The following is a 13,048-nucleotide window of genomic DNA, read 5'->3' on the forward strand; positions in this document are numbered from 1 at the left end:
TCCCCAGGAGAATGGTGCCTCTGGGGCTGGCCAGGGAGTGCTGGTTGCCAGGAGGTGAGATGGCCTTGGAGAAAGCAAGAAAGTGGATGAGGGAGCCCAGCTACCCAGTCTGCCAACCCTTGCTTTGGGAATGGACAGACAAGTCCAGGCTCCTGTGCGGCAGTGTGGGGAGGAACCTCTTTTTGGGGTGGGGGGGCAGGGCAGTTCAGAGATCAGGGATGGTAGCAGCAACTGCCCGGAGGGCTCCCAAGGAGAAGAGGCTGAGGGAACACTCCACAAGGGAGGGTGTTCGAAAAAGGGTGAGAGGCTGCCAGCTCTGCAGGCAAGGGGTGACGTAACTGGGCTCCTGAGCCCCACAGGGGTGCTGCAGAAAGAATGTAGTTGGTCAAGGGAGTCGTTGACTCAAAGCGGTCGAAAGCCGTTGATCTTAGGCACGCATCAACGTATTGAGGGACTGCTTCTTTCAAAACAGATTGACTTCCATATAGCAAAAAGTGGCTCCCTTTCCCAGGTAAAGTGTGTTTGATAGCTGCTTTGCACCTGCACCCCAGGAACATTTTACAGGAACAAAATGCAAGTAAGGCAAGAGTCTCCTCTACCTGCATTCAGTCATACCTCACCCAATTCCTCTGGAAAATTCATTTGGATTTTGCATGCCAATGTGACATTTCTAGCACACATGGAAAACATTAACAGCTGAATTGGGTTTCAGATACACTTTTTGTTGCTGTTTAGAACTTCAAGTGGATTGTCTGCCTTAACAGCAAATCTATTTTAGACAATTAAAATAAAAATTCCTGCACCTCTAGAATTTGTCTGCCGAACGTTTTAATTTGCTGAAGTTCAAGACCTTGAATTTTCTTCGGGTTGCAGTACTTCTTCAGAAACGGATCTTTTGGCTTCGCCTGTAATAATCGCAACAGCAATTTTGTTTTTAATCTCAAACATCACAGAAGTTATCACATCAGCGCAAAGCATTTCAATTCTTAAAAAGTATTTTTTTCCCTTGCATGTATACTAAGAAAATATTAGGGCAGGCCCCTGATTAAAGACATCTTTAGGCAACTAATCACACAAGTTGCAGTCAAAGGGTTGTTTGTAATGATAGTCTTGCTAAGAGTAGACCTAATGAAATTAATGGACATGACCAACTTGGGGGCATCATTTCAATGGATCCACTCTCAAGTAGAACTTGAGTTGGATACAATCCTAAGTAATTACATTTGCATGTGAGTAAAACAATAGTTCTGAAGCAAGGCATCGTTTCCCTTGATTTTAGATGCAGGTCTTATAGCAGGCAACATCTTAGAAGAGGAACACCACACCACCACCACCCCACATGTGTGAGAGAAAAGTTGAAAATGCCGAAAATGCCTCTTAGCTTGGTGCTTGGCACTTAAAAGAACTCATTAAAAAAGAATATATACACCATACTATGTTGTAAAAATCTGCTGTCCAGTTATTAGGGATAGTTGATAGATAGATAGATAGATAGATAGATAGATAGATAGATATCATGCAAGCAAAATGGTTCTTTATTTATTCAATGTTGCAGACCTAAAAAATACACTCTGCAAATACATCAAGTCCATGTTACTTATGTACCTTGAAAACATTACGCCTCGAGAGCATACTTAACCCTACCTTATATATCAGGTCTTTGAGTGTTCCCTTTTCGCTGAAGGGTCTTATTACCAGTGCAGAAGATTCATTGGCCATTGCAAAAGTGACTTTGTAAATATAGGGATGCTGTTTTTTAAAAAGGGAGAGAACACATTTAAGTTTTCTAACATTCTGATCCTAAGTCCCACCAAGTTCAATGTGCCGAGGGCCAAGGTTGAGGAAGCCTGTTCTACTGTTACCCAAGAAAATATTGTAATAAAAACGTATTAAAAAAACAAAACACAAGAAACAAAACCTGCAATAAAATGTACTGTATATTCTGGCGTATAAGACTACTTTTTAATCCAGGAAAATCTTCTCAAAAGTCGGGGGTCGTCTTATACGCCGGGTGGAGAATCTGCGGTTGAGTCTATCTCAAACTCTATATTTTAACTGGAAAAGTTGGGGGTCGTCTTATACACCGGAAAATACGGTATTTCTTTTATTTACTTAACAAAAGGAGAATGCTCAAAATAAACTCCTAGCCGGCTGTGACAGGGAGATTCACAGCTAATGAAAACCACTTTAAATGCCCATCCAGTTTAAGAATGATGCATGGGTGGTAGGTAGCCCAAAGGCCAAGCTTTGAAGTCAAGATGGGATATGGTCACTAGGGTGGGTCATAAAAAAAAAATTCGAAAATGTTTCATCCCTTGAACGTGCAGTGAAGGAGGTTACTAGAGCATCTAGGATAGTTATTGGAGAGAAAAGACGTGATGCTACCATCAAAACAACAATGAACAATTGCTCTAAATTCCCAAAACAAGAGACAAAGAAGGACTTTGCACCAAAATAGACGTTCAGTGTAATGCATAAAAGCATATTTTTAGCATGATATAATATGGTGCACTGTACAATGTATACTGTGCATAAGGCATAATTTTATTAATTACACAAAATGTAAGCATTTAGTACAATTTATACCTAAGTAATTAAGTATAATATGATGTTTTGATGCAACACATAATATGAGTGGCGTTTTATTGTTTATGTTTAGTACACCGTTTGCTTAATTGTTCCATTTTTTTTTCAAAATCATTGGTTTTTCATGTAAATTATCAACATGTTTTATCTTAAATAAATAAATATTGCAGAAAATAATAGTATGCAACTATTATTGCTATACATAAAACCTAAAATGTATGTTTATTAGTTCACAATTTAACATACTGAGAATTAAATGAGTCAAATTCCTATGTTTTTATCACTCGTGGTGAGGCAAAATTTCAATTTGTAGGAGCAGGTTCTAAATATTAACCGATTTGTCCCAAATTTGAAATTTAACTATGTTTATACCATACGCCTGAGATTAGATCAAGGGAGGAAACATTTTCGAATTTTTTATGACCCACCCTAATGGTCACCTCTATGCACTATTGACTTTTGTGAAGTTTTGTGTTGGACCAATGAAAGCATGTGGATTAAAGGTAATAATTAAAGAAACTACTCACAGAACAAGAAGAAAGAAGTTTCACTGCGCACTGAAGATCTTTGTCAGACAGGTACTTGTCAGGGCCCAGGTCAGCCTGGAAATTCAATGACTGCGTTATTCAAAATGACAAAAAAAACCAAACAAAAACACCTCATCAAACCTAAATCCAGCCCTGGGCCCAGCCTGCTCTGCATAGAATTCCAGAGTTGGAAGGGACCCTGAGGCTCATCTAGTCCAACCCGCACAGCAGTGCAGGGATATGCTGCTGTCCCATATGGGGATCGAACCTGCTCTAGCCAACTGAGCTTATAAGACTACTGTTGCAAATACAGTACAGTATATGCCCAATTGCCACTAAATGATGTCTCACAATAGGCCTCATCCTCCTTCCCTTCTCATCTCTCTCAAGTCAAAAGGCCAGAGCAGAAAGAAATCTCTGTATTAACCCTGTAAGATTTGTTTTGCTGTCCCCCAGAGGCTGGTGGGCTGTATGAGTCGCAGATTGCATGAGCCTTGGGCAGAGATCTCTGCTGGGGTCCCATGCTGGCTGTCCTCATTCTGCTCTACCCCAGTTGATGTCGTGATACTCCTACAGTTTCATAGTATCTTCACTACAAAGTGAGGTAGTTACTAAAAACTGCATTATGAATAAGTACGGTCAAAAAGGAAGAAATTAGGAAATTGGAAGAGATGACCGAACTCCCCAAAAGTGAAACTTGCCCAGCTCAACGCTAGCCGCTCCTTTGGTTGATTTTTAATCTTCATTAAGAAATATTTCTTCCGTATCCTCCACCCTAAAAAAGAAAACGGCGACGTGATTACCAATAGTTTGATTGAAGTTGCCAAATCAGGCTTTTCATTTTCTACACAAGCCATGTTCAGATAAGCAGATTGGCCAGGCGTGCACCCAACATGGCCCCGTTTCTCCTGCAGCAATTCTGCGTTTTCTGTGAACACCAATTAGTTCGGAAAGTCTGTTCCAATACAATCTCATTGTTTCACTGTCTCAAATGAAAGGGAAAGGGACTTTTCACTATCAACTGTACAAATGCACTATTGCATTAAATTGTGTGTGTGGGGGGGTGTCCTTAAAAACTAATATTTTGATTACTTGTGTTACGGGCTAATTCATGACCATTCTCCCGAATGCTTTTTTTCTGGGGGGATGCAGGGGTACGCATACCCCTAAATATTTTGTGACTCTTTGTACTTTTGTCCATTTACTGTATTTATTTTCCCCGATTTGAACTATAAAACGGTGATTTTCTTGAGTCAAAATGAGAGTACCCCTAAACATTTTTTTTTTTTTTAGAAAAAAAGCCCTGGTTCTCTCTAAATATTCTGAAGTGGGACACGCCTACGTATAAACTCACTTCCACCTTTCAAAAGCCACTTGTGGAAGCTATCTTTCAAGCCTTACTTTCCTCGTCTACAACAGAAAATGCAAAGAACCAGAAGTTTACATGAAACAAACTTTCTAATTCATTTTCAAGTTTTTAATGTTAATATAGAGGTGTGTGCATGGAATGTGCATTTGAATAAAATTTAAGCATAACAGAGTGAGGGGGAAAGTCTGTCTCTTGAAAAGGGCCTCAAGCTGTAGCAGTGTTCTGACACACAGCGGTAAACCTCTGGTAAACAGGGGGAACCAATCCAGAAACACACCAGGGTCCACAGTTTGGTCATCATCGCCAACTTAATATATGACACAAGTATTAAACGGTCAAGGCTTAATGGTCAAGGTGACACGGCACATGAAAAAGGGCCCAGATTCAGTCTCTGCCATTACCACTTAGAAGGCTGGAAAAAAGCTTTTGCGGAAGGCTAAACTAGAGGAGGACTAAATTAGCAACTGCATGGTTATTATTTTTAAGTAAACAGAAGGCATGGAGGGGGGCAATCTGGATCAAGACTAGGAGGGAAGGGTAGAGGAATTTAACCCTGCCCTCTGCCCCTTGTTTACATTGCAAAGAATGTGTCAGGAAACCCCCCTCACCACAGCAGGTAGTGTTCCTGGGTCATTTGCAGTACAGGGAACCACCCTCCCCTGTACGTAGTTCGTCGTCCTCCTCGAGCGGAGGAAGTGACCGCTCCTCCAGTGGGGGGAGGGGGAGATGGAAGCAGGAAGTCGGGGCAGGGGCTGTGACCGGGTTAGAGAGCCTCAGCACCAAGCAGGAAGTGGGGAACAGGGACCTTTTCCCGTGCCCCGATTTCGCAGGGAAGGACGTGGAAGGGGGAGGCGGGGGTTCAGGATCCCGCGCCTCTTATGTTGGAACAAGAACCGGAAACGGACAATCCCGGACTCTGCAGAAGGATGAGCTGGACGTCTTTACTGTAACTCCACTGTAAATATCTGCACAATAAAGAACTTAGTTTGTAGAAGTTCGGAGTTAGCCTGATTCCTCATGAGGAACCACTGAGAGTCCTTACAGCATGCTTCCACTAGTGCAACTGGACCACGGCAGAGAGCAAAATCCCTCTGCATGCCTGATATTTGCATGAAGGTATCATGTCTAGTTTTGGCCCTTAGACCTTGGGATGCTGCTGCTGCTGCGGCGGCGGCGGCTATTCACTCAATTGGGCTGGCTAAGCCGACAGCACATTTCTGTGGTTTGTGGCACAATCGCTTTACCTAGCGAGCAAAAAACTCTTACCGATATCCTTTAGCGGTTCCACCACTTCCCACTTTGGCTCTGACCGAAAGAACATTGAAACGTGCTGTAAGGCAATCTCTGCAAAGAGAATTTTGGGGAGCCGTTAGGTACACATATTAACAAGTGTCAGCGGTGAAGCTGTTACCTTATATTGTTTCACACAAGAAAGGGTGCCTCCTAAGAGGGTTCTTTTCCACTCTATTTCAACTTAAATACACTCACTTCCTGGGATTTTATTTAAAACCAGAGTACTAGGCACCACAAAGTAAATTATTTTATATGGGTATAACATTTGACAACCCCACCACCAAAAAGAGGCTACTGGTAGGCTTCCATGAGGGCAAAACTCAACAAAGACTAAAACACTCTACAGCAGTGATGGCGAACCTTTTTGAGCCCGAGTGCCCAAACTGCAGCGGAAAAAAACCTTTTTTATTTCAAAGTGCCAACACTGCAATTAAACCTGAATATCAAGGTTTTTAGTTAGAAAAAACTCCTACAGTTGTCCAAACATTTGCAGTCTTAAAAGTAAACGTAAAACACAATAACAAAGTTTTCAATGTTACAGTTTTTTATTGAAAAAAACCATAAACTCTACATGTGCATGTATTTTAGACAAAGGGATACTCAACTTGTAATAATGATTATATGCCAGACTGACATTGTATGGAACAAGCCTTGTTGTTGTTGTTCAGTCGTTCAGTCATGTCCGACTCTTCGTGACCCCATGGACCAGAGCACGCCAGGCACGCCTATCCTTCACTGCCTCTCGTAGTTTGGCCAAACTCATGTTAGTAGCTTCGAGAACACTGTCCAACCATCTCATCCTCTGTCGTCCCCTTCTCCTTGTGCCCTCCATCTTTCCCAACATCAGGGTCTTTTCCAGGGAGTCTTCTCTTCTCATGAGGTGGCCAAAGTACTGGAGCCTCAACATCAGGATCTGTCCTTCTAGTGAGCACTCAGGGCTGATTTCTTTGAGAATGGATAGGTTTGATCTTCTTGCAGTCCATGGGACTCTCAAGAGTCTCCTCCAGCACCATAATTCAAAAGCATCAATTCTTTGGCGATCAGCCTTCTTTATGGTCCAGCTCCCCCTTCCATACATCACTACTGGGAAAACCATAGCTTTAAGTATACGGACCTTTGTCAGCAAGGTGATGTCTCTGCTTTTTAAGATGCTATCTAGGTTTGTCATTGCTTTTCTCCCAAGAAGCAGGCGTCTTTTAATTTCGTGACTGCTGTCACCATCTGCAGTGATCATGGAGCCCAAGAAAGTAAAATCTCTCATTGCCTCCATTTCTTCCCCTTCTATTTGCCAGGAGGTGATATTTAGATAGTTTGTTACTATTTCAACTTTGATTCAGACTGAAACAATATGCATATGATCAGGATGTCAAGTACTGATAGAGCCCAGTTCTGAACACTGCATCTGAAATTGTGTCCAAATGGTATTTGTGGATCTTCGTGATGGAGACACAGGCAGAAGTAGAACATTGACAGAATTTTTATATCGAATAAATAAATGGATCACTTTAACAGAATATGTGCTAAAATTAAGCTGCTGGTCAGGCAGATATATGTGTTAGCATAGTGGAAATAACTCATCTTATGCACAGTCTCTGAATAGCAGTAACAGATAGAGATTATAGTGCTGCTCCAAAAGGTTTTCTTTTTCTTTTTCCTTACAAGCATTTCTAGGGGCAAGCAAGATGTGATGTTAAATGTGTCTTTGCATCCAGTGTGCTGGCTTGCTGTTATTGTTTTAAATGCAAATAGCATCAATTGGGGCAGTTGATAATAATCAGGGCCACAGCAGATGGAGAGTTCAACCCTTTCCACACCTATTGTGGTCCTTATGAAAACCACCCCTTTGAAATTGCTATTTGCATTGGTAGGAAATGCAAATGTTAACACGGGAGGCTCTCTCCAAAGCAAATTAGGAATTGACCTCAGAAGAGCAACAGTCCTTAGGGCTGCAGCATGGGAGGAAATGGTTAAATTGCCTCTCCATGCCTGCTGTGTCCTTCATAAATATCCTTTTTGCCCCCAGCAAGAATAGATGTTTTTACAATGCAAACCCACATCCCATCAGGAGAATATGCAATGCGGAGGGGAGAAAAGAAAAGAAAAGTGGAGTGGAGAAGGCTGAAGGAAATATATCTGGGGCTGGGGTAGAAGAAATGGAAAGGACGCAAAGAGGAGCAGGAAAGGAGGAAGGGAAAGGGACAGAAAGCGAACGAGAATCAGGAGGAGGCTGAATGAGACCAGCAGCGCAAAAGGAAGGGAATATGAGGAGCGAGGGGAGAGAAAAAGGGCGAGAAGGGGCGAAGGTGCCCGAGGGAGGGGCAACAGAGAGAGAGAGAGAGACGGCCGGGTGCAGATGGAGGGAGGGAGGCAGGGAGGCGCGAGAGGGAAGAGCGAAGCCTGACAGGCAGCAGCACAGTGAGCAGCGCCGTCTCCACTCCCCCCCCCCCGCTCGCAGCGCTCAAAAGGAGGGCTTCCCCCTCACCCGCCGCCCCTGGCCCAGCCCCCGCTGCTGTTACCTCGTCGTCGTCGCCGCCTCGCGTCGAATCCTCCGCAGCAGCCAGCAGCAGCCAAACACCACTGGGGCAGGCGCCAAGGAGGGAAATTGCTGCTGTCTGCTGCTGCGCCTGCGCCGGCAGGACGCATGAGCAGAGCAGCGCGGCGGCGCCATTTCCCCGCCCCTGGCGTGCCAGCAGAGAGAGCTCTGCGTGCCAGCTGTGGCACGCGTGCCACGGGTTCGCCATCACTGCTCTACAGTATTTAAGAAGAGGCGTCCCTAGATCAGGAGTGAGGAAACTGCAATCCTATTGCTGGACTACAACTCCCGTGAGTCCCAGAGAGAATGGATGATTGATGGGCATGGTGGGAGCTGGAGTTCAATAATATCTGGAGAGTCACAGGTTCCCCACCCCTGCCCTAGATAAAATAATTTTTCTCTCAAGGTAGCCTGGTGTTGAAATCAGGAACGGCAATCCTAATTGTCAACATCTAACAACCCTGGTAGCTTTCTGTGTGAGGCCTTCTCAGAGGTGCAGAGAGGCCTAGGTCATATCAGGCTTTTGAGGTCCTTAGCCACAACAACAACAACAACAACAACAACACAACACATGGAAATAAAACCAGACACCAAAATATTCTGCCACTAGAACAGATAGATTTTAAATATCCATAAATATTAATAAAACATTTTTCAATTAACAAAAACAAACAAACGTTTTTTAACATGTCACATCTTTTTTTTTTTTTTTTGCTTAAATTTGCAGGTCTAAACAGTGTGTGTGTGTGTGTGTGTGTGTGTGTGTGTGTGTGAAGCACACAAAAACAAGTTGTGAAACTTATCAAATGTCCCAAAGTTCACAAGTTTCTAAATCTGAAGCTCTGGCCAAATAACCCTACCCTTCTTGACTGGCCCTAGTCTGAGTTGGTGGGTGAGGGTCCCACTGAAAAAAGAAGGATACAAGCATCTGTATAATGCGTGAAATCAGATGTGCCAAATAAAAAAATATATATTTGACCTCTGAAGTAAGAGTCAACCAAGGATGCTGTAATCTCTTTAGAAGTCTCTCTCACCTACGAGAACATTGTTAAGCCTACAAAAAGGATATTCACTGTCGTTTGTCTGGAATATTTGCTCTTCGTTACATTTCCTTTGGTGCACACACACACACAAAATCGCCATGCGCCTAGTTTACAGTTTTCTACGAAGACAAATATTCCGTGAATCAGCACCGAAGGTTGCATCACAGTAGGCAGCGAGAAGCCGAGGAAAACAAAAGTTAAAAACAACATTCCGTTCTCATGTTGCCCCACTGTGGCTCAGGTGTTTCATCTGCAAGGATGAAAGAAGTGCGCAGTGGGAGATGAGGCCCTGAACTGTGAAATGTTTAAGCAGAACAGCCTAACAAGGACACGGCAGCCTCTACAGCAGGCATTTCCATGAGCTGGTACCAGGGCTAAAGAAAGAACAGGAAGCTTTTCGGCTCCTTAGTTTAGATTTGAAATGTATGGGTTCTCTTTCTGTAGCCCTAACGTTCCCTCAGATAAATAGGGGGTGGGGAGAAGCTGTGAAAGTCTGGCTATAGTGGCAATGTGGATTGATCCTCCAACCCTCCAAAAAAAGGAGAAGGGTGAAGTCTTCCTGCCTTAACTGTTGGGCTGAAGGACTTTCCAATGAAAACAAGCAAAGAAATTTCAAAATAGCCCACTTACCAGTGTAGTTTACAGAGTAATGGTTTGGATCCAAAAATTTCTTTACCAATTCACAGTTGGACAGTATGTGATTGGAAGTGATTGCATTGAGATAGTTCTGGAGTCCTTTCTGTCTTTCAGCTATGAATTCGCGATCCATATTTCCAATCAACTTTTTGGGAGGAAGAGGTAGACTGAGAGCAGATATCTTTAAAAACAAAAGTTGTAGAAGAGGTACAATGTAAGAGAACTGCAGGAGTTACTATAAAAATTCCATTAAGCAGTCGGTTTCCATTCAATTAAACAGCCTCAGAGGAGCCACAGAGACTTTCACTTCTATATTTGGTTAACCACTGCTTAGGGTTAGGTATGATCTTGGCTATACTTGGTTGAAACAAGTCAGCTTCATAACCCATTGTTTGAAGTTGGCTTGTTTAATGCAAACCATAATTCAGATTAACCAGGGTTTGTTGAGCTCAGATGAAATGCTGGTCGAAAACAGAAGCAAAAGCCTTTTTTTTCTCCAAGCATCGCCAGAGAAGAAGAGGGGAAGGAGGAGCTCCCTGCAGCTCATTCCCATCACGGTATGCCATAGTAAGCTATGCTTTTATCATGACATTCAAACACAACTGCTGACATGTAACTGAAATTTGGTCATTAACAAACCCAAACCAGAGGGGCGTTAAGCAATCCTGAGTATGTACCCAGAAATAACAGGCCAAACCCTACACCAAAGGATAAACGGACACAAATCTGACATCAGGAATCACAAGACAGAAAAACCAGTAGGAGAACACTTCCGTCTCCCAGGACATTCTATACAAAATCTCAAAGTAGCTGTCATATTACAAAAGAATTTCAGAAATAGACTGGAAAGAGAAGTTGCTGAATTGCAACTTATTACCAAACTTAAAACCATGGAGAGACCTGGTCTGAATAGAGACATTGGATTCTTATCTCATTATACATGACAAAGCTACTTTTAGCCATCTCACCCATTGCTTTTTCCTGCAAGACCAATTGCAGTTGTTAACAGTCGCCAACAGGTTTTCCACACCTATCAGCCAATCACCCATTCCCACCACCCTTCTGAGTAATAGCCCTCCCCACTCCCTCACTATATTTAAGGGTCTGGTGACTTCTGTTTCAGTGTATCTGAAGAAGTGTGCATGCACACGAAAGCTCATACCAAGAACAAACTTAGTTGGTCTCTAAGGTGGTACTGGAAGGAATTATAATGGAGTGGAAGTAGCTCAGATGCTTTAAAAAAAAGTCTCCAAGATGAACATAATTCAACATTTTGCATAGGACACCTAAGCAGTATCAGCATCAAGTTTAACCTGCTGGGGAGTGCAGGGTGTTGTGGGGGGCCCTAAACAGTTGCCCAAGTGGTTCCCCCCTACTTTTTGTTTGTTTAAACTTGTTTTATTGTGTTGTTTTTTCATGTGCTGTTTTTCAGAAGAATTATCAGTCCATACGGAGGAAACAGGAAGGAAGGTACCACAGAATTGCTTCTTCCTTCCCCAGAAAAGCATTTGCTGAGCTCATTCACTTCTCAGGCTGTGATTTACTATCATCATCCTGCTGAACTGACACATATATTACAGTCTTCTATGCAATGGAGACTTTGGCTTGTCAAACAGATTTTTTTTTCTTTTTTAAAAAAATCTACTGCCATTACTGTTTTAACCAGTGGTTAAATTGCTGGTTTTATCTTCTTTTGTGTTTTATAGGACTGAGCTATGCTGTATTTTATCTTGTTCGTAGTTAACTGCCTTGATACACAGTGTGTCAAAAAAACAGGATATGAATGTAAATAAAGTGATCCTTGAATCTGATCGGTGCTGATCTTTAAAACCACCCTGGAGACAGCAGTACTTTTTAAATACAAATCATGTCTTCACATCAGTATAGAAAAAGAATCTCTCTCTCTCTCTCTCTCTCTCTCTCTCTCTATATATATATATATATATATGTATATATGAAATCCATTTAAAGGACTTAAAATGAATGGTCTTCTCTCCAATAGTCCATTGTACCCTAAAATTTGGTACACCACACACAGAGAACAGGCACAAGGTAGTCATTGTAGTTCTACTGGCTTGTTTGGTTGGAATCATCAGGGTAGGACTTTGCCGAATGAGGAGGGCCCCCAAACATAGCACAGCTGGTTTCCTACGTTTTGAAGCAATGTGAAATAATACTTAATTGCCCCCTAAAGGAGGAGGGCCCAATAAGATCATTATGCCTTGCAGCCAAAATTACTTAAATGCGCCATTTGTTTTGCATATTACCGTCCACGAGATTGCCTTAATAGAATTCTTGCTCCTTTTGTATCTCACAGAGAATGCGAGAGGAGCAAAAGGGTCTGCTGAAACCCACTTGACAAAATTCTGCAATCACTAACTTCCCTCTTCTGCCTAGAAGTCACTGAACAGTTCTTTAACATACATCCTCTTCCCTGTACTTTCCCACGCACGCTAAAAAGAATTCAATGTTCTGAGAAAGCACAAGCACACAGTAGCTCCAGTGTTTGAAAAATTAAGGAATGCTACTCAGCGACAAGGAAATACATCACGCAATAAAACAGCACCAGAAAGTACTTCGGAAAGGAATAAAACGACTGCATAATTTTTTTAAAAAGCACATTATGACTTCTGCTTTTGTAAGAAATAGACATTTTGACCACAGAAGATGAATCAAGTTAAATTACGGAGTGTCTGCCACTCTTCCCGTCTTCAGTGGGTTGCACAAAACGTTACTAGGAACAGTTTTTTTTCCATAGAGTACTTTAGCAGTTTGAATTAGCAGGTCTGTTTCTTCAGTCTGTACACCTTTGCATGCCCAAACGTTTGTCTTTTCATTAGCCTGGTTCATTTGTCTTGTTTAACTTCAGAATGTTTAACTATGGTTTAATGCACATGTTCAATGTGCTGGCACACGCTGCTCCAAAATCCGCGCTCCCTTTGCTCCTGGCTATGCCATGCCAGAAACAACAATGCTTTGGCTTATCAGATCGTCTGAACCTGGGGCACAAGGTTCACTTCTCTCCAAACGAACCACACACCTGGGTATCGCCGACAGGACA

The 13,048-nt window shown here is 42.5% G+C and overlaps 1 protein-coding gene across 6 annotated transcripts in view; it reads right to left on the bottom strand.

The window, feature by feature from the left end:
* Nucleotides 1-13,048, bottom strand: part of PXK (PX domain containing serine/threonine kinase like) — a 48,670-nt gene that overhangs the window by 18,001 nt on the left and 17,621 nt on the right. For all 6 annotated transcript variants that reach the window (XM_033141340.1, XM_033141339.1, XM_033141338.1 and 3 more), the window contains exons 4-9: nt 9,982-10,168; nt 5,749-5,826; nt 3,815-3,888; nt 3,114-3,188; nt 1,645-1,749; nt 804-905 (exon numbers count right to left, since the gene is read on the bottom strand). In XM_033141340.1, the coding sequence (XP_032997231.1) occupies nt 804-905; nt 1,645-1,749; nt 3,114-3,188; nt 3,815-3,888; nt 5,749-5,826; nt 9,982-10,168 (621 nt within the window). The remainder of the gene's footprint in view (nt 1-803; nt 906-1,644; nt 1,750-3,113; nt 3,189-3,814; nt 3,889-5,748; nt 5,827-9,981; nt 10,169-13,048) is intronic.

Source organism: Lacerta agilis, chromosome 2, assembly GCF_009819535.1.
Source record: "Lacerta agilis isolate rLacAgi1 chromosome 2, rLacAgi1.pri, whole genome shotgun sequence".
Classification (NCBI taxonomy): domain Eukaryota; kingdom Metazoa; phylum Chordata; class Lepidosauria; order Squamata; family Lacertidae; genus Lacerta; species Lacerta agilis.